The sequence below is a fragment of the Salvelinus alpinus genome, chromosome 23, assembly GCF_045679555.1.
Source record: "Salvelinus alpinus chromosome 23, SLU_Salpinus.1, whole genome shotgun sequence".
Classification (NCBI taxonomy): Eukaryota; Metazoa; Chordata; class Actinopteri; order Salmoniformes; family Salmonidae; genus Salvelinus; species Salvelinus alpinus.
In genome coordinates, this window is record NC_092108.1 from 28,770,886 (window position 1) to 28,791,781 (window position 20,896).

The window sequence follows — 20,896 nt, forward strand, 5'->3', positions numbered from 1 at the left end:
GTGAGCGATAGAGTCTCTCCCCATCTGTTGATGCACGCCACCACTGACATATTGTCAGTTCTGACCAGCACAAGCCGGCCCTACAAAAACAGGGGGAAATTGACATGCTGTGCGCTCCCCACAAGGTCCCATACCCCCCCGAATCGAGTTGCCTTTGTACATCTCACCCCACCCTATTGGGGATGTGTCTGTCGTGATCACCTTGCGGGATACAACTCAGCCCATGGGAGCCCCATGACAATAGCAGAGGGTCCGTTCCCACCACTGGGCCATGGCCCATAGGCCTGAAAGGGACGCTTGCAGCAACAGGGTTAGGCTGCGAGATGCTTCCCGTTCAATAGCTAGCACTCAGCCCCGGAGTTCCATCACAGAAACCATCATCCCCAGTAGGCATAGGCACTGGCAAAAATGCACTGTGACCCAGTTGAGATTTGGCTAAGCAGAGCCAGAACCCGGACAACCTCCATGGGGATACAAAAGGACGATACGCGAGTGAGCCTAGCTTGAGATCCAGAAACAGAATGCGCTGAGATGAGTCAGACAGCGCTTTTTCTGGTTTCTTATGAAGCCTAGAGACTGAATAGAGGACAGTAGTATGGATTTGTGTAACACTGCTTGCCCCCTCAATTCCGCCGCCACCAGCCAATCGCTGAAATAGCTCGTGAGCATTCTGAGTTTGTGCTTGCTGAGGGCTCGTAGGTCTAGAATGGGATGCAATGTCCCATACCTTTTTGTAACCAGAAATACCGTCTGTGCCAGAAGTCCTAGATCTTCAGTATAGGAAACACACGGATTGCCTGCTTCTGGAGACGGGAGGATATTTCGTCCCTCAAAATGGGCGCCGAGGCCTCGGTAACAGTCGACATGATTACGCTGCAGAAACGTGGGGGACGCACAACAAATTGGAGCCTGTACTCTGACGTCACTGTTTGCATGATCCAGGGTTGCGAAACTGCGCATGCATGCCATTGGTCGGAGCAGACAGCGAGACTCCCGTGAAGTGCCATTTGAAGGGGCGGGATCCCACCTTGTGGACTGGGAGAGATTGGTTCTTCTTCCATTTCCGCCACTTGACAACTATATGTCTGAACATGGAGAAGGAACACTTGTCATCAAACTCACATGCGGGAGACAACACTTTTAACACCCGTGAACACTGTGGAACTCGGTTGAAAAAACTGTGTTTATGTTCCAACATTTGCCTTAAGCCCGGCCCACTCTGGGTACACGGGCTTCGGGGTAACAACCAGCCGGTTACCGGAACGCATCTTACCACCTACTCCAATTGGCCATGTCACTTGGGGGTACTGTAGTTGTAACAACAAGCCTCACTCGGTTTAGGCGGTAAGATGCGTTCTGGTAACCGGCTGGGTGCTGGACCGCAGACACACACAAAAATTGACCCAGGGGAAAAACTTTATCATGGAGGTTACCCTATTGACCAGTCATAGGTACTGCCGACATAGCGCATTGTAACCTAGCTGGTAATGGGACAGACAGCTCTGAAAACAGACCCATTCTGTTGTAACAAATAGGGGCAATTCGTAATTGAATCTAATTCCCAGGAATGAAAAGTATTGAGCTGGAGACAGACAGCTAATTTGGGGGCTCATATGAACCACAGAGACTGCGTGTGGGATAATAGCGTGGTCGTGTCCAACCCTGCTCATTCCTTCGACTCCACTACCAACAACTAATCACCTATAGAGCCCAGAACCTGTATCACTAGACACCTCATAGGGACTAGTGAGCTACAGGCAATAATCAGTAATGGATACCAGTAATGAGCCACCTATGGGGGAGGGGCAACCCTTTGTGGACAGTGACCCAACTTGTCACTCTCACCCTGGGAGATTGATATACCCCCTGTGAACACCATGAAACGCAGGGTAACAGAGGGGGCAGCATTAAACATGGACAAGCTTCCAACATACGTTGGGCTTCCATGAGACTGAATAGCCTGCATGAAGCCTGGCACCTTTACGGGCACAGGGGGATCTGGCAATGGCTGACGTAGTACCTCGTTTGCTAACGTGGGGGCACTGTTGTCACAGTAAAGTTATTGTGGAGGGGCGCACTGATCACTCAGACCCGTGCCAATGCCCCTCACTCCAGGGGTTACCCCAGCCAAGTGTTTGCTGGTTTGCTTTTTCATCAGAGGTGCACGCAAACCCTGTTTCCTTCACTTCCTTCAACTGCAGGAACTGAAAATAGGAATGGGGTTGCCATAACGCCAGGGGAAAGCTAGTCAATTTCACTCGTTGGAAGTTCAAGCATGCTAGCTGGTGTTAGCCAGGAGGCTTTTTGCATAAGCTAGGCTAGCTAGGCTATTTGACCCCAGCACGGTCCGTTTAGAATAACCAAGCGACTGAACGCTATGTATACTAAACCAAAGAGCAACCCAAGAAAGTCCGCCGTGGTGAGGCAGGGATAGCTAGTTATAGTAGCTTGCCTCGGCGATGTAGCCAACCTGGCTAGCACAATATGCAGTGTTAGTTTAGCTAGCCCGGTCTCGAAAGTCGACGTAGTCACTTCATCAACAAGTCTGGGAAGAGAGGCACTGACCAAGGCAGTCACAGGCAGCTGGTGGGGGGCCCACCGAACCTGGCTACTCTCTCTCTTTGAGTAGCCTCCCATAACATGTGACAGAGCACACAGGAGCCGTGTTGGGTGCAGGCAGCCACCGCATACCCCATGCCCGGGCAGACGACATTTGCTCCGACCACCCAATCCATCTCCGCATTCTGCACCTTGGACCCAGCCGAGGTACCGGCATCCGGGAAAGAACAGCTTCCTCAAGAATGTTACACGTCCTTCCAGGGATTTTGTGCGCAGTATGTGGCAATGCATACACAGATTGTTTCGAGCGAAGGCCACCTGCGCGTGCGCCAAGATGAGACAAACTACACATAGATCTTGAGTATCTTTCAGAGAAATGGTATAACCTCATGACTGGGGGCAGGATCTTGACCCCGAACCCTGCTTAGCTATCATAATCTTGGTCGTTTTCGTAGCCACCTTACTCATTGCACCAGCAAATTGAAGAATAACTAATTGTTTGTGATTCTAAACCTTATGAGAACAAGTACAAACTTCAGCACACAACATCCAGAGGGTGAGTACGCTCTACCGCTATTGGACAGTTTAGTTGGTGCAATGTAAGACAGTCTCGTTTTCTAACAGTTTATTTTAGTAGCGTGAATCGATCCTGTTCACACTGAGGTGAAGCCTCATGCTTATCACTTGCGTGTCACTTATCTCAAGCTTATCACTTATCATACTGAGGCGTGGATTTCATTGGCCTTGTCAGGCGTGATTGTAGATCCTTCAACTGAAGTCGCGAGAGTGCGACTCCCCATAGTATGTTGTACTGAAGTTGACTGACTGAAAGGGAACTGTTGTTTCATGGATGCTGTGTCATTTGAAGCGGATCCTTTGTTCAGACCACCACCCAAGACAGTTGATCTAATCCTAGAGGCCGACCCAAACAACGTCGCCGCAGAAGAATAGACGGAGCGGCCTCGTAAGGCTGCTGGCCCAGACAGCATCCCTAGATGCGTCCTTAGAGCATGCGCAGACCAGATGGCTGGTGTGTTTACGGACATATTCAATCGCTCCCTATCCCAGTCTGCTGTCCCCACATGCTTCAAGATGGCCACCATTGTTCCTGTACCCAAGGCACAGATAACTGAACTAAATGACTATTGTCCCGTAGCACTCACTTCTGTCATCATGAAGTGCTTTGAAAGGCTAGTCAAGGATCATATCACCTCCACCTCAACTGCCACCCGAGACACCCCAATAGGTCCACAGACGATGCAATTGCCATCACACTGCACACTGCCCTATCCCATCTGGACAAGAGGAATACTTATGTAAGAATGCTGTTCATTGACTACAGCTCAGCATTCAACACCATAGTACCCTCCAAGTTCATCATTAAGCTTGAGGCCTTGGGTCTCAACCCCGCCCTTTCTGATGGACTGCCCCCAGGTGGTGAAGGTAGGAAACAACATCTCCACTTCGCTGATCCTCAACACTGGGGCCCCACAAGGGTACGTGCTCAGCGCCCTCCTGTACTCCCTGTTCACCCATGACTGCGTGGCCATGCACGCCTCCAACTCAATCATCAAGTTTGCAGAAAACACAACAGTAGTGAGCTTCACTACCAACAATGACGATACAGCCTACAGTGAGGAGGTGAGGGCACTCGGAGTGTGGTGACAGGAAAATAACCTCTCACTCAACGTCAACAAAACAAAGGAGATGATCGGAAACAGCAGAGGAGAGGAGGACTTCAGGAAACAGCAGAGGGAGCACCCCCCTATCCACATTGACGGGACAGCAGTGGAGAAGGTGGAAAGTTTAAGTCCCTCGGCGTACACATCACGGACAAACTGAAATGGTCTACCCACACAGACAGGCTTTAGAAATTTGGCTTGTCATCTAAAACCCTCACAAACTTTTACAGATGCACAATTGAGAGCATCCTGTCGGGCTGTATCACCGCCTGTTACGGCAACTGCACCGCCCTTAACCACAAGGCTCTCCAGAGGGTGGTGTGGTCTGCACAACGCATCACTGGGGGCAAACTACCTGCCCTCCAGGACTCCTACAGCACCCGATGTCACAGGAAGGCCAAAAAGATCATCAATGACAACAACCACACGAGCCACTGCCTGTTCACATCGCTACCATCCAGAAGGTGAGGTCAGTACATGTACATCAAAGCTGGGACCGAGAGATTGAAAAACAGCTTCTATCTCAAGGCCATCAGAATGTTAAACAGCCATCATTAACACAGAGAGGCTGCTGCCTACATACAGACTCTAATCATTGGCCACTTTAATAAATGGATCACTAGTCACTTTAAATAATGCCACTTTAATAATGTTTACATATCTTACATTACTCATCTCATACTGTATGTATACACTGTATTTTATACCATCTATTGCATCTTGCCTATCTTGCCTATCTATTGCATCTTGCCTCGGTCATCAATATATTTATATGTGCATATTTTATTCCATCCCTTTAGATTTGTAACATTCGTCGTCTGAAGATGAGGAATCATTGGACCAAAGCGCAGCGTGGTAAGTGTTCATGTTAATTTATTAAAACAGAACACTAAACAAAATAACAAGGAGAATGAAGCGAAACAGTCCTATCTGGTACAGACACAAAGACAGAAAACAACTACCCACAAAACACAGGTGGGAAAAGGCTACCTAAGTATGGTTCTCAATCAGAGACAACGATAGACAGCTGCCTCTGATTGAGAACCACACCCGGCCAAACACATAGAAATAGAAAACATAAAACTAAAACATAGAATGCCCACCCCAATTCACACCCTGACCAAACCAAAATAGAGACATAAAAAAGGAACTAAGGTCAGGGCGTGACAAGATTTGTGTGTATTAGGTAGTTGTTGTGGAATTGTTAGATTACTTGTTAGATATTGCTGCACTGTCGGAACTAGATGCAGAAGCATTTCGCTACACTCGCATTAATATCTGTTAACCATGTACATGTGACCAATAACATTGAATTTAATTTGGCTTAGGGAAGAATGACCTGTCCATAATAACTTGCCAGCAACCTGCTACAGAGTCAAGATAACACTGGATGCCTATATCCAATTTGGTAATTTAAGAAAACATAAAACAAATTAAAACAAAACAAAGAAAAAATCCACACCTCGAACCCTCCCTGAACACTAGGGCCCTGCCAGGTGGCAAAGAGTACATCATGGGGGCTCCTGAACTGTAGGAATAAGCACAGCAAGGACCCTCTCCCCATGGCTGGAGTTGGCAGAAGCAGACAGCATCTGGCTGCTCACCAAGAAATAGCCTACAGAATAAACCTCTAGCATGAGATATTTAGCTGCCACTGCTGATAATGGTCATCTCTGGCAGAAAAAGTAGTTATTTCTGCTGTATTATTATTCACTACACATTCCAAGCTACAAAGGAAAAGCCTGTTTTTGGGAACATACTGGGGATTTACACTTGTACATTTTAGTCATTTAGCAGACGCTCTTATCCACAGCGACTTACAGGAGCAATTAAGGTTAGGTGCCTTGCTCAAGGATACATCAGTAGATTTTTCACTTAGTTGGCTCAGGGATTCGAACCAGCTGCCTTTCGGTTACTTGCCGTACGCTCTGGGGACATTGGAATTTTTTATTATTTGCCAAATATTTTTCTTGAGGTTCTACCATTTAAAGCACAGATGCCATGATCCCATGCTTTCCGAATGCACTGTATGTGGGTTTTTTAAAGATATTGTTTGCCCGAGATGGGGACATATATGACTTCATCATGGGTAAAATAAATAGCTGTATCAAAAGTGACCACAAGAGGGGGTAGGTTGCTCATTCATAATATATCAAATAATACTGTTTTCTGTAAGATGTTTTTTTTGCAATGACAAAGTTTGACATTGAATCCAGTGGCCTACTTACATTACTACTAAAGAAATCAGTCAGTTATCCATTGAAACAGCATTGACTCTTGCATTGCACCAGTAAAATATTAAATGAGAGAAGAAAGTTCCTCTCAATTAAATAGGCCCTTACATTATTATTTCATTAAATACTGTATGTTATTATTTCATAAATTTAAAAGCAATATTTCATGACAGTTATGACTAATATCTCTATATGTTTTGGGACATTTTATAGCTCAACTGCAGTGCATTTGGAAAGTTTTCAGACCACTTGAATTTTTCCACATTTTGTTACGTAACAGCCTTTTCTAAAATGTATGAAATTGTTTTCTTCCTCATCAATCTACACACAATACGCCATAATGACAGAGCAAAAACTGGTTTTCAGAAATGTTTGCAAATGTATTTCAAAAAATGTATATAGATATCACATTTACATAAGTATTAAGACCTTTTACTCAGTACCTTGAGTCTTCTTGGGTATGACTCTACAAGCTTGGGACACCTATATTTGCGGACTTTCTCCCATTCTTCTCTGCAGATCCTCTCAAGCTCTGTCAGGTTGGAAGGGGAGCATCGCTGCACAGCTATTTTCAGGGCTCTCCAGAGATGTTTGATTGGGTTCAAGTCCGGAGCTCTGGGTTGGCCACTCAAGGACATTCAGAGACTTGTCCTGAAGACACTCCTGCGTTGTCTTGGCTGTGTGCTTAGGGTCGTTGTCCTGTTGGAAGGTGAACTTTTGCCCCAATTTGAGGTCCTGAGCGGTTTTCATCTAGGATTTCTCTGTACTTTGCTCTGTTAATCTTTCCCTCAATCCTGACTAGTCTTCCAGTCCCTGCAGCTGAAAAACACCCCCCAGCAAGATGCTGCCACCACCATGCTCCACCGTAGGGATGGTAACAGGTTTCATCCAGATGTGAAGCTTTGCATTCAGGCCAAAGAGTTCAATCTTGGTTTCATCAGACCAGAGAATCTTGTTTCTCATGGTTTGAGAGTTCTTTAGGTGCCTTTTGACAAACTCCAAGCGGGCTGTCATGTGCCTTTTACTGAGGAGTGGCTTCCGTCTGGCCGCTCTACAGTAAAGGTCTGATTGGTGGAGTGCTGCAGAGATGGTTGTCCTTCTGGAAGGTTCTCCCATCTCCACAGAGAAATTCTGTCAGAGTGACCATTGGGTTCTTAGTCACCTCCCTGATCAAGGCCCATCTCCCCCGATTGCTCAGTTTGGCTGGGCGGCCAGCTCTAGGAAGAGTCTTGGTGGTTCCAAACTTCTTCCATTTAAGAATGATGGAGGCCACTGTGTTCTTGGGGACCTTCAATGCTGCAGAAATGTTTTGATACCCTTCCCCAGATCTCTGCCTCGACACAATCCTGGTCTCGGAGCTCTACGGACAATTCCTTCGACCTCATGGCTTGATTTTTGCTCTGACATGCACTGTCAACCGTAAGACCTTATATAGACAGGTGTGTGCCTTTCCAAATCATGTCCAATCAATTGAATTTACCACAGGCGGACTCCAATCAAGTTGTAGAAACATCTCAAGGATGATCGATGGAAACAAGATGCACCTGAGCTCAATTTCTAGTCTCATAGCAAAGGGTTTGAATACTTATGTAAATAAGTTATTTTTGTTTATTATTTTTAATAAATTTGCCAATAAAATCTATTTTTGCTTTGTCATTATGTGGTATTGTTTGTAGATTGATGAGGAAAATTGTTTATTTAATCCATTTTAGAATAAGGCTGTAACGTAACAAAATGTGGAAAAAGTCAAGGTGTCTGAATACTTTCCGAATGCACTGTATATTGGAAATCAATAAAACATAGTAACATACAGTGCCTTCAGAAGGTATTCAAACCGCTTTACTTTTTTTCACATTTGGTTGTGTTACAGCCTTAATAAAAAAAAAAACATTAAATTGAGATTTTGTGTCTACACACAGTACCCCATAATGTCCAAGTGGAATTTTGTTTGTAGACAATTTTTTAAATTAATACAAATTTAAAAGCTGAAATAAGTCAATAACTATTCAACCCCTTTGTAAAGACAAGCCTAAATAAGTTCAGGAGTAAAAATGTGCTAAACAAAAATTGCATGATAATTTGCATGGACTCATTCTGTGTTCAATAATAGTGGTGAACAAGATTTTTGAATAACTACCCCATCGTTGTACCCTATAAGTACAATTATCTGTAAGGTCCCTCAATCTAGTAGTGAATTTCAACCACAGATTCAACCACAGAGACCAGGGAGGTTTTTCAATGCCTCGCAAAGAGGGGCACCGATTTGTAAAAATACAAAAATCAGACACTGAATATCCCTTTGAGCATGGTGAAGTTATTAATTACACTATAGATGGTGTATCAATACACCCAGTCACTTCAAAGATACAGTCTTCCTCCCTAGCTCAGGTGCTGGAGAGGAAGGAAACCGCTCAGGGATTTCATCATGAGGCCAATGGTGATTTTAAAACAGTTGCAGAGTTTAATGGTTGTAATATGAGAAAGCTGAGGATGGATCAACAACATTGTAGTTACTCCACAATACTAACCCAAATGACAGTGAAAGAAGGAAGCCTATACAGAATATAAATATTCCAAAACATGCAGCCTGTTTGCAACAATACAACAAGACATTTAAGTAATACTGCAAAAAATGTCACAAAGAAATACACTTTTTGTCCTGAATAAAAAACCTTATGTTTGGGGCAAATCCAACACAACACATCACTGAGTACCAGTCTTCATATTTTCAAGCATAGTGATGGCACATGATGTTATGGGTATGCTTGTCATCGGCAATCACTAGGGAATTTTTTTCTGATAAAAAGAAATGGAATACAGCTATAAGCACAGGCAAAATCCTAGTGGAAAACCTGGTTCAGTCTGCTTTCAAACCGACACTGGGAGACTAATTCTCCTTTCAGCAGGACAATAACCCAAAACTGGAGTTTCTTACCAAGATGACATTGAACGCTCCTGAGTGGCCTAGTTACAGTTTTGACTTAAATCGGGCTTGGAAATCTATGGAAAAACTTTAAAATGGCTGTCTAGCAATGATCAACAATCAACTTGACAGAGCTTGAAGAATTGTAAAAAAAAATGATGGGCAAATATTGTACAATCCCGGTGTAAAGCGCTTAGAGACTTACCCCAAAATACTCACAGCTGTAATCACTACCAAAGGTGCTTCTACAAAGTATTGACTCAGGGGTGTGACTACTTATGTAAATTATATATTTTGTATTTCATTTTCAATAAATAAGCAGAACATTCTAAAAACATGTTTTCACTTTGTCATTATGGGGCTTTGTGTGTAGACGGGTGAGAAAATAAATCTATGTCATCCATGTTTTATTCAGGCTGTAGCACAACGAAATGTGTAATAAGTCAAGGGGTATGAATACTTTCTGAAGGCACTATACTTTAATTCAAAATACAACAATAAACCAGATGCTTATCAGATGATGGCAAGGGAGCATTATGAAATTTAACACCATGTTTGCCCCTCTGTAATGCTAACCAAACAAATATTGACTCTGGTTCGACTCAACAATGGAGGTCCCTATCTTTATTGAAAATATTCTTGAACATATAAATGGTTCATTGCTCAGGCTCCCACAGAGCATTGTTATCAACAGAAAACCTGAATACCTTATGAAAGTCTGCTTACAAAATAATAGAATAAAAGGGCTGAACCTGATGCTTTAGTCAATAAATAACAAACGATTTGTGCATACAGGAGGTGTATTTTTTTAAACAGAGGAGAGTAAGCATTGTGAATGTGGTATTTTACGCTAAATGTAAGGTTTAGGAACAACTACGATCACAGAGTTTAGTTGGCAAATTTAAGACAATGCATGTCAATTTAATATCAGCCATGACAGAAATAATGTAATTTCCTGGTTTTAATAATTGTTTATTGTAATGGGATGTTTTATAAGATGATTGGAAAATATCCTCAGCTGTATGTTACATATGACACATAAGTGAATAGGTCCATTCCGTTGTGGTCATTACATAATTCAGAACAAAGAGAGAATTATTGATTTTAGTTTACTACTGGAAAATCATAGAACCATAGTGCAGTAATGAGCCTGTGAATCTCATAGGTTTACTCTAAACCACAAAGTTACCCCTCAGTTTCAGCTAATGTTGTTTTTCAGGAAGGACTGTTTGTCCAATTAACTTTTCTGGTCTGTCGCAATGGACCCGATGCATTTACATTAGGATATTAAGCCTCTCCACTGTCCAAAGTCTGACCAACCAAGATGCAATGTAATTCGATCTGTTTGGCAAATGGCAAATCTCTATATAACCCCCCCCCCCCCTCCTCTCTAGCTAACAACAGAAGACACTAGAAAGCTCATCTCACACCCAGAAAACATTAAGGTTAGATGATGTATTACATTTTACTGGTTAGACTCATTGGTTGACATTATAATATTTTACAGATGGTTATGCAGCCTGCTGGATGTCTTTGTTTTCAATACTGTATGTTTTTTATGTACACTTAGTGCTTATACATTGACAGCTGTTTACTATAGATATTAATGTATGTTGAAATGTAACTTCTCTGCTCTTACGTTTTGTAGAACATACTACTAATCTACACATTCTGTCACAAACCAAACCACATGAAACTTTCAAGTCCTTGTGGAAATGTCGACATGAACAGAAAAGCCTGATGAGCTCTTCAAAGACCGACCTGATGCAGAACAAGACCTACCACCAGTCTGTGATTCATGGAGATCCTGCTACAGAGATTTCTGCCAAAATATTTGAGGTAAGTCATGTGGAAAACAGATCTTGCAGATATTCAATTCCTTTTTTAATGTTATTATTGCATGTACAGTTTTTTACTTCTCAATCCTTAATTATTATTAGCAAATCTGATAAACTATTTTAATATGATTTTGTGATTAGTAAAAAATACATTGGTCTAAATCAAATCACATTGTATTTGTCACAAGCGCCGAATACAACTGGTATAGAGTTTACCGTGAAATTCTTGCTTACGAGTCCTTCCCAATGATGGAGAGTTTAAAAATAATAATACAAATAAAAATAGCAACACAAGAGGAATAAAATCAAATACACAAAAATGGAGCTACAGTGGCTTCAGAAAGTATTCATACCCCTTGACTTATTCCTCAATTGTTGTGTTACAGCCTGAATTCAAAATGGTTAAAATATATTTTCTCTCTCACTCATTTACACACAATACCCCATAATGACAAAATGAAAACATGTTTTTAGAAATTTTTGCAAATTTATTGAAAGTGAAATACAGAAATATAGCATTTACATAAGTATTGACACCCAATACTTTGTAGAAGCACCTTTGGCAGCGATTACAGCTGTGAGTCTTTCTGGGTAAGTCTCTAAGAGCTTTCCACACTGGGATTGTGCAAGATTTGCCCATTATTCTTTTCAAAATTCTTCAAGCTCTGTCAAATTGTTTGTTGATCATTGCCAGACAACCATTTTCAGGTCTTGCCATAGATTTTCAAGCTGATTTAAGTCAAAACTGTAACTTGGCCACTCAGGAACAGTCACTGTCTTCTTGGTAAGAGACTCTAGTGTAGATTTGGCCTTGTGTTTTAGGTTATTGTCCTGCTGAAAGGTGAATTCATAAAAAAAAGATGTATGTCTTGTCTTATCATCAGGTGAAGGATAATAGCAAGTAGAAGTAATCAACATTTGAAAATGAATAGATTTGGTAGACAGTGTTATTATATTGACCTCCCCACAGTTCATTGGAAGAGGAAATCTTAACTCTAACATGGTCTATTAGCTAGAAAGATATCTAGGCGGCGTACAGAAAATGTTGCTGTTGTAAAGCTAATTTTCTTCAATTCTACACATTTTTCCATTTGAGTTGAGAGAATTTTTTAGTTTTGAATCCAATTTCCAGCAATTGTACATGTTTTGGCATGGAGCTGAGAGACAATTTGGCAGTATTAAAGCAAATTTCCTGCAATTATATGCATTTTGCCATGGCTAATGTTGTCTTCCTCTGCTCAAACATTAAAATAAAATGAATGGGCATGTGCCCTGGATGCCCATACATTGTTTTTTAAAAATGTAACTGTAATTTGGCCACTCAGGAACAGTCACTGTCTTCTTGGTAAGCAACTCCAGTGTAGATTTGGCCTTGTGTTTTTGATTATTGTCCTGCTCAAAGGTGAATTAATCTCTCAGTGTCTGGTGGAAAGCAGCCTGAACCAGGTTTTCCTCTAGGATTTTGCCTATGCTTAGCTCCATCCCATTTCTTTTAATCTTGAAAAACTCCCCAGTCCTTAACAATTAGAAGCATACACATAACATGATGCAGCCACCACTACGCTTGAAAATATAGAGAGTGGTACTCAGTAATGTGTTGTATTGCATTTGCACCAAACATAACACTGTATTCAGGACAAAAAGTAAATTGCTTTGACACATTTTTTGCAGTATTACTTTAGTGCCTTGTTGCAAACAGGATTCATGTTTGGCAAATTTTTACTCATGAACTTATTTGGGCTTGCAATAACAAAGTGGTTGAATACATTTCAGCTTTTCATTTTTTATTAATTTGTAAAAAATGTTAAAAACATAAGTCCGCTTTGACATTATGGGGTATGTGTGTCGGCCAGTGACAAAAGAAATCTCAATGAAGGCAGGTATAGTGACTGGGCATCAGAATAGATAATAATAAGTAAAATAAAGAACTGAGTAGCAGCAGCAAATGATGAGTGTAAAAGTATGTGTGTTTGTGTGGTGTCGATATGCGTGTGTGTGTTAGTGTATGTGAATGTGTGAGAGTTATGTGTTGGAGTGTCAATGTAGGGTGTATATGGTGTATACATGTATATAGTCTAGTGAGGGTCAGTGCAAATAGTTTGAGTACCATTCATTTACTATTAGCAGTCTGGCTATTTAACAGTCGTATGGCTTGGGGGTAGAAGCTGTCTCAGAGCCTGTTGGTCCGAGAGCCGATGCTCCGGTACCGTTTGCCGGACGGTAGCAGAGTGAACAGTCTATGGCTTGGGTGGCTGGAGTCTTTGGCATTTTTTTCTCTAGTTTTAGTTAAGATGTTTTACTTAACTGTCAACTGAACAGTAACATAATCCAGTGTGTATAATAGTCTTTTGAACAGATGTGTTACTGTAAACCAGATCATAATACAGGATTGATATGGTCTTTCCACACTATGATAATAGTGGGCTCTGCAAGGTGACTCTGTAGCGTTGGGAAAGCACTCAGCCCTGCTGGGAGTCCGTGACCAAGCCAATGCCAGCCCTCTGCATTACGCCACCTCACACGGGCACATCAGCACCATACAGCTCATTGTGCAGTTGACTGGTCCAGATGGTAAGACGTATTTACTTAGGTATTTATTTACTGTATGCTGTGGTATATATCTTCCTTGAAACATCGTTATTGTTTGCCATTTTATATTGTCGCCAAAATCGTACTTTTTTTATTTTATCAGTCATGTGATATTGATGTATATATTTAAATGTATTGAGAAAACAAAAATCTCTATCTGTGACCTTTGTGAAGAACTGAATGCCAGTGATGAGGAGGGCAACACTCCATTGCACTGGGCTGTGCAGAGGACCCAGAGAGAGAGCTGTGCTTGCCTGCTGGACCTGGGGGCAGACTCGAACATCCTCAACCTCCGCCTCATGTCTCCCCTACACCTGGCTGTCAGCCTCGGACACAACCCTCTCGTTGAGGTTCGTCCCCTACCTGACCCCCTATTCAGCTCTACTCTAGTACAGGGGTTTTCACATGTTTCTTGCCCAAGGACCCCTGCCCCATCATAGGTTAACAAACAAAAAAAGTAACGTCTTGTCTTATCATCAGGTGAATGATAATAGCAAGTACAAGTAATCAACATTTGAAATGCAATAGATTTGGTGGACAGTTTCATTATATAGACCTCCCCACAGTTCATTGGAAGAGGAAGTATACACTCTAACATAGTCAATTAGCTAGAAAGATATCTTGGTGTCATAGAGAAAATGTTGCTGTTGTAAAGCAAATATTCTGCAATTTTTTCCATTGAGCTGAGAGAATTCTAAAGTTTTGAAGCTAATTTTAGACATTTTAGCAATGAAGCCATTTATCTACTTCCCCAGAGTCTGATGAACAGGAACAGCTAGCATGGTAATTGTTCCTGTAGACTTCGAGTCATTGTGCTAATGCTAGCGAGCTTTGGCTCGTGAAACTACCTCTAACTTCATACTGGATTCAGACATAAAAATGGTATCCATGATGGTATTCTGTTGCAACTAGAGGTTTTCACTGATCCACCTGTAGACTGGGGGTCAGCAGGGCCTTAAGTCCTATGGGGCTCCGCTCCACTCATAGAACTGGAGTTACAACTCTGGTAACTATATCGTGGAGCTCCGCCCCATAGGGGAGCTAGTGGTTTAAGGCGGAGCGCGACGCTCCAAAATGTACTCCCTGCCGAGCCAAACACATCCCACTTAATGAAAAGGTCGGGCTCAGCCATGGCTGCGACCAAATCCTGCAGTACTGTAACACACTGTGTCACAATATATTACGTCCTCGGTCCAATCCACCCTACTCAGTCTAGAGGCATCGCCAATGACTAGTGGGCAGATAAAACAGAATATGAGCCATACTAATCTGTACAAACAGATAGATTATACTTCAATATTCTGTCAATATTAAAAGATTGGACTGATAGTACTGTAATACCAGTTACAGAAGCTATATCCCTCATCCTTCCACCCAAACACAGTCATAGACTTGTGGGCAGGTTAGAATACATGACTCTAATGGACCACACCCTCATGCCATGTAGTCATTCTAATAGAAAAACCGGACCTGATGGGACCACGTCCATTGGTCCTGCATTTCTCCCCTTAGTTCTAGTCCTCCCATCAGCAATGCTGAGTACAGGCTGAACCAATTTGGAAGACATACTCACTGATTCCTCAGCGTAACCCGCAACACTCAATCCATAGGCCAAAGCCAATGATTTAAGGGCAGATAACAGAATATCGGCCATACTAATCTATCTCAGCAGATAGATGATACCTCAATATTCTATCAAAATTTGTGACCGGTCCAATGGTAAAGTAATACTAGTTACAGTACTATTTCCCTCATCACTCCGCCCCAACACTGAGAGCAGGAGAGCGCGAATCTGTGGTGCACTCAGTAGGAAGGACCTGTATTTCTCTATGGCCCATGCCGCCGCTGTCCCCCGACATTGAAGTGGTGGCATAGCCCAGGGTGGGCCTCCCTCGAAGGGGGAGGAAATATTAACACGTTCTGTGAGAAACGGGAGCGACGACGCGTTGGTTATACTCGTAACCTTGTGGTTCCAGCCCTCCGTAAACGCAGCATGGGTCTGAACTGCACTAACTGAGGCGCTTGCCTGAGTTAGTGCGTCGTCTCCCAACAGCGATTGCGTCATCGACCCAACATGGGGTTGTGTACGCAGGCTGTTCTTTAAACCTTGAGCCACATTACTCCTAGGAGTCTGTGGTGTAGGGTTTTTATGAGGTATAGCATGGCGGCTCATCAAGAGCGTCCGCTTTGCTGCCCTGATGTCATTCCCACTCACAACGTCCTCATGTGTGTGCTCAGCTACGCACCCGTGGTGGGCTGGGCTGCACTCAAAGTGGTGAGAGGGAGAGAGAGGGACCCTGAACGGTCTCGGGTTTGTTATGGAAAAGAGGTTCTCTTGTGACAAAGTCAATTGGAACACATTCCTTTATTCAACAAACAACACGTTGGCTCTCACTCTCCATGGGGGGGGGGGGGGGGTTCAACCTCAGTCAGTGGAGTGGATTGTTCCGGAGAAAAATCCACAAACTTCCCAATATCCTCGTCTTCTCTAGAAGTGGCATCATCATATGAACCTGAGGCTAGCACAGACATGGCGTCTTCTAGAGGGATATCCTCCCTGAAAAATTCCCACCGCTGCTTCCTCGAAAGGAGGGCGCAGCCAGGGCATTCCGGGGGGATCTGTTACAGAAGCTATATCCTAGTGTGCTGTGATCCTAAGCACACGAAACATAGGTCATGTGAGTCCACGCCATGGTGGAGCAGCGACACTGAGCTCTTAAAATAACTTTTGGATTGGGTGGAAAAAACGTGCTCATTTTATAAGAACAACGTCGAGACTTGGAGATAGACGGCGGGTTCGTCCTGAGACTTATCTTCTCTCTTCTCTACTTGGCCAGTCAGTCCAGTCCAGTCACTGAAGTTAATGGGAGGCTGATTGAGGGGAAGCATCCCCTTCTATAGGGACACCTGTACTCCCATTGGCTGCAGGTGTGTGCATATTTTTCTTTCAGGCTATTCCCTGCCTAGGCAGCGGGGTAAACCACTAGAAGCAGAGCTCCCCTATGGGGCGGAGCTCCACAATATAGAACCTAGCTATGGCAGCTATTCGTTTGCTATAGCGCGAGTCGGCTTGGTTGGTTGCGGTCTGTCGTCTCTCTCTCGCAAAACTTGCTCCCAGGACTAAGTTTGAGAAACCCTGGTCTAATACACCTCTATTATACTTCTACACTTCTAGCTAGTGCACCTCCATGTACTATTATTCATTCAGTCTAATAACATAAACTCAGCAAAAAAAGAAACATCCTCTCACTGTCAACTGCGTTTATTTCCAGCAAACTTAACATGTGTAAATATTTCTGTGAACATAAGATTCAACAACTGAGACATAAACTGAACAAGTTCCACATGCATGTGACTAACAGAAAGGGAATAATGTGTCCCTGAACAAAGGGGGGAGTCAAAATCAAAAGTAACAGGCAGTATCTGGTACTGCAGTGCATCTCCTCCTCATGGACTGCACCAGATTTGGCAGTTCTTGCTGTGAGATGTTAGCCCACTCTTCCACCAAGGCACCTGCAAGTTCCCGGACATGTCTGGGGGGAATGGCCCAAGCCCTCACCCTCCGATCCAACAGGTCCCAGACGTGCTCAATGGGATTGAGATCCGGGCTCTTCGCTGGCCATGGCAGAACACTGACATTCCTGTCTTGCAGGAAATCACGCACAGAACAAGCAGTATGGCTGGTGGCATTGTCATGCTGGAGGGTCATGTCAGGGTGAGCCTGCAGGAAGGGTACCACATGAGGGAGGAGGATGTCTTCCCTATAACGCACAGTGTTGAGTTTGCCTGCAATGACAACAAGCTCAGTCCGATGATGCTGTGACACACCGCCCCAGACCATGACAGACCCTCCACCTCCAAATTGATCCCGCTCCAGAGTACAGGCCTCGGTGTAATGCTCATTCCTTCGACGATAAACGCGAATCCGACCATCACCCCTGGTGAGACAAAACCGCAACTCATCAGTGAAGAGCACTTTTTGCCAGTCCTGTCTGGTCCAGCGACGGTGGGTTTGTGCCTATAGGCGACGTTGGTGCCGGTGATGTCTGGTGAGGACCTGCCTTACAACAGGCCTACAAGCCCTCAGTCCAGCCTCTCTCAGCCTATTGCGGACAGTCTGAGCACTGATGCACAATCCGTGCGTTCCTGGTGTAACTCGGGCAGTTGTTGTTGCCATCCTGTACCTGTCCCGCAGGTGTGATGTTCGGATGTGCCGATCCTGTGCAGGTGTTGTTACACGTGGTCTGCCACTGCGAGGACGATCAGCTGTCCACCCTGTCTACCTGTAGCGCTGTCGGTAAGCTGTTAGTGTCTTAACGACCGTTCCACAGGTGCATGTTCATTAATTGTTTATGGTTCATTGAGCAAGCATGGGAAACAGTGTTTAAACCCTTTACAATGAAGATCTGTGAAGTAATTTGGATTTTTACGAATTATCTTTGAAAGACAGTGTCCTGAAAAAGGGATGTTTCTTTTTTTTGCTGAGTTTATATTATATGATATACTACGATATTATATGATGATATAATAAGATATGATATCATTCAGTATGATATGATATTATAAATAATTATGTTTTTCCACAGCTGTTACTGTCTCACAGCAACACCGATGCCAACCTGATGGGAGACCAGGGGAACACACCTCTAATGTTGGCCTGCTCGGGTGATAACCATGAAGCTGTTCATCTACTTGTGTGTGAATATTAATTATATGGCCACTGTATAATTGTCAAATTGTGTGTTCTTGTATGTTTGAACAAGGAGACGTGTGTGATTCATTGATCGTTAGTGATGTCCTATGAGGTTTTTGTTATGTAACTACACTAATTTCACCTGCTGTTCTCAGTTTAAATACAGAGCAAGACTATGTCAACAGAACAAGCTGGGGCATTATCCAATTCACGCAGCAGCGTTTGCAGGGGCTAAAAAATCAATGCTGGTGGTTCTTCAGAAAGGTAAGTAAATAAGAAACATTTGCTTTCCTATTACAGTAATCAAATACTCATTTTGGTACTCAAACAATATCCAGCAGATAATTCTAACTCACTAATTTCCTCTGCTGAAGGTGAGGAGATGGGTTTCTCAGCTGAAACGCACATCAACTACGTGGACAAATCATTCAGCACTCCTCTTCATCTGGCCATCCATGGAGGAAACCTGGAGGCCATCAAACTCTGCATAGAACAGGGAGCAAAAATCGATCAACAACAGGTATGTCAGCTGGTGATGATGACGCTAAGAAGCTTTTTCTGTGGATATGTAAATAATCATCCAAACTGCACCTACAAATATCATATACCGTATATTCACATATATGGATTTCAAAATCTAACACAAAAATAACGTTGGTTCTTTCTCAGAACCATAGACAAAAGCACATATATTTAGAAGGCTTCTGAGTAATAGGAAAGACCAATTATGAACCTTAATGATCCTTTACTTCTAATATAAAACAGTTCCCGTTACAGGCATTCATTTGAAAGGTTCTTAGACCTGAGGTTTTTACAATGTGTTACAGTAAAGCAACAATGAGTTATTATGCATCCACCCATAATGGGTACATTGTCAGTTCATGTTACACCCAAGAGACATTGGAAGATAACCAAATCCACTCTAAATCTAATCAAGGGGAACGGACCAGTGTCTGTAATATCCTGACATCATTTCAAACTGGTCATTGTGACCTCTGTCATGTCTTTGTGCTTCTCTTTACAGTGTGACAAATCCACAGCCCTCCACTTTGCCTGCACCCAGGGAGCATCCGAGGCCGTCAAACTCATGCTATCGGCATATGATAGAGTCTGTGATGTCATCAATATCCCAGATGGAGCTAGCCAAACTCCACTGCATAAGTAGTACACTGTATACTGTATGCATTTTCATTGGACAAGACGTTTAGGTAAAAATGATATCTTACTCTCTTACTCTTTTATCATATTTTTCACCAACAGAGCAACAATATTTGACCATGTTGGATTGGCTGAATACCTCATTTCAAAGGTGAACACAAAACATGAAAATAACCAAGAGAAAAATATGAATATTTCCAGTGTTTCACGATCTTATCATATTAATATTTATTCTTTGACAGGGTGCAGACATTAATTCCATTGACTGTAAGGGTCATACGCCACTGCTTCTGGCAACAAGCTGTAGTGCATGGAAAACAGTGGGCCTTCTTCTTACACATGGTAAGTTTCTCAAAGAGAAGCATATGTCTCACATGTAGTTTACACTATTGTATGGTTTGTCATGATCCTGTTCATCCTCTCCTATTTTAGGGGCTAATTTGAAAATAAAAGACAAATATGACTGCAATTTCCTTCACCTTGCCATCTTGCAGCCTAAAGGTCTGAAAAACCTTCCTCCAGAAGTCTTACAGGTAATATTATATAATGAACGTACCTGCTAGAAGTTTCAATAGCAATGATGAAGCTTCCAAAATGACGCTGAGATCCATGTTAACATTTTAAGGCAACGTTTTTAGGCAAGTTCTAAATATTGCAATGAGCTCATACAGTATGTTTTAATGAGCTTTAGTGGGGATCTTGTTAGAACAAACACGTAGTGCATTACTGCCACCTAGCGTAGAGAACTTGAAGCAAATCCAACACACGAAGAAGGATCACAGGATCATAAGTGTTAGCCTTTGTATTAAACAAGGTTCATTATTAAAACCATATATCTTCTTGTGACTGTCTCAGTAGGATTGACATGTACAATCATTTTGAATAAAGTTGGCAGTAAACACTTAGTTTGACTCTTGAGACCCCAATGTTATCATATTGTCTCTTGCCACACAGTGCAGCAATGTGAGAGAGCTCCTGGGTGCGGAGGACTATGAGGGTTGTACTCCCCTGCATTACGCCTGCAGACTGGGAATCCCAGAGTCAGTGACGAACATGCTCGGACTCATCGTCTCACTAGACCAGAAGTCTAAGCAGAAGAAATCTGCACTGCATTACGCAGCCGAGTGAGTTACTTAAGGAGTAAGACATGGTATATGGCCAATATACCACGGCTAAGGGCTGTTCTTAGGCATGATGCAATGCGGACACAGCCCGTAGCA

General features: G+C 42.9%; 1 protein-coding gene across 6 annotated transcripts in view; it reads left to right on the forward strand.

Annotated features, from left to right (window-relative positions):
• Positions 1 to 2,076: 2,076 nt before the first annotated feature.
• The window catches only part of trpa1a (transient receptor potential cation channel, subfamily A, member 1a), a 38,788-nt gene continuing 19,968 nt past the window's right edge, over positions 2,077 to 20,896 (forward strand). For 2 of the 6 annotated variants that reach the window (XM_071361847.1, XM_071361848.1), the window contains exons 1-13: positions 2,077 to 4,705; positions 5,042 to 5,096; positions 11,047 to 11,237; positions 13,657 to 13,807; positions 14,000 to 14,175; positions 18,412 to 18,519; positions 18,674 to 18,782; positions 18,893 to 19,038; positions 19,543 to 19,679; positions 19,779 to 19,827; positions 19,919 to 20,018; positions 20,109 to 20,209; positions 20,631 to 20,800. In XM_071361847.1, coding sequence (XP_071217948.1) covers positions 5,066 to 5,096; positions 11,047 to 11,237; positions 13,657 to 13,807; positions 14,000 to 14,175; positions 18,412 to 18,519; positions 18,674 to 18,782; positions 18,893 to 19,038; positions 19,543 to 19,679; positions 19,779 to 19,827; positions 19,919 to 20,018; positions 20,109 to 20,209; positions 20,631 to 20,800 — 1,469 coding nt within the window. In that variant the 5' untranslated portion in view covers positions 2,077 to 4,705; positions 5,042 to 5,065. Of the gene's footprint in view, positions 4,706 to 5,041; positions 5,097 to 10,792; positions 10,844 to 11,046; positions 11,238 to 13,656; positions 13,808 to 13,999; positions 14,176 to 18,020; positions 18,123 to 18,411; positions 18,520 to 18,673; positions 18,783 to 18,892; positions 19,039 to 19,542; positions 19,680 to 19,778; positions 19,828 to 19,918; positions 20,019 to 20,108; positions 20,210 to 20,630; positions 20,801 to 20,896 lie in introns of those variants that run through there. The other 4 variants (XM_071361849.1, XM_071361850.1, XM_071361851.1 and 1 more) reach the window with 4 other exon arrangements.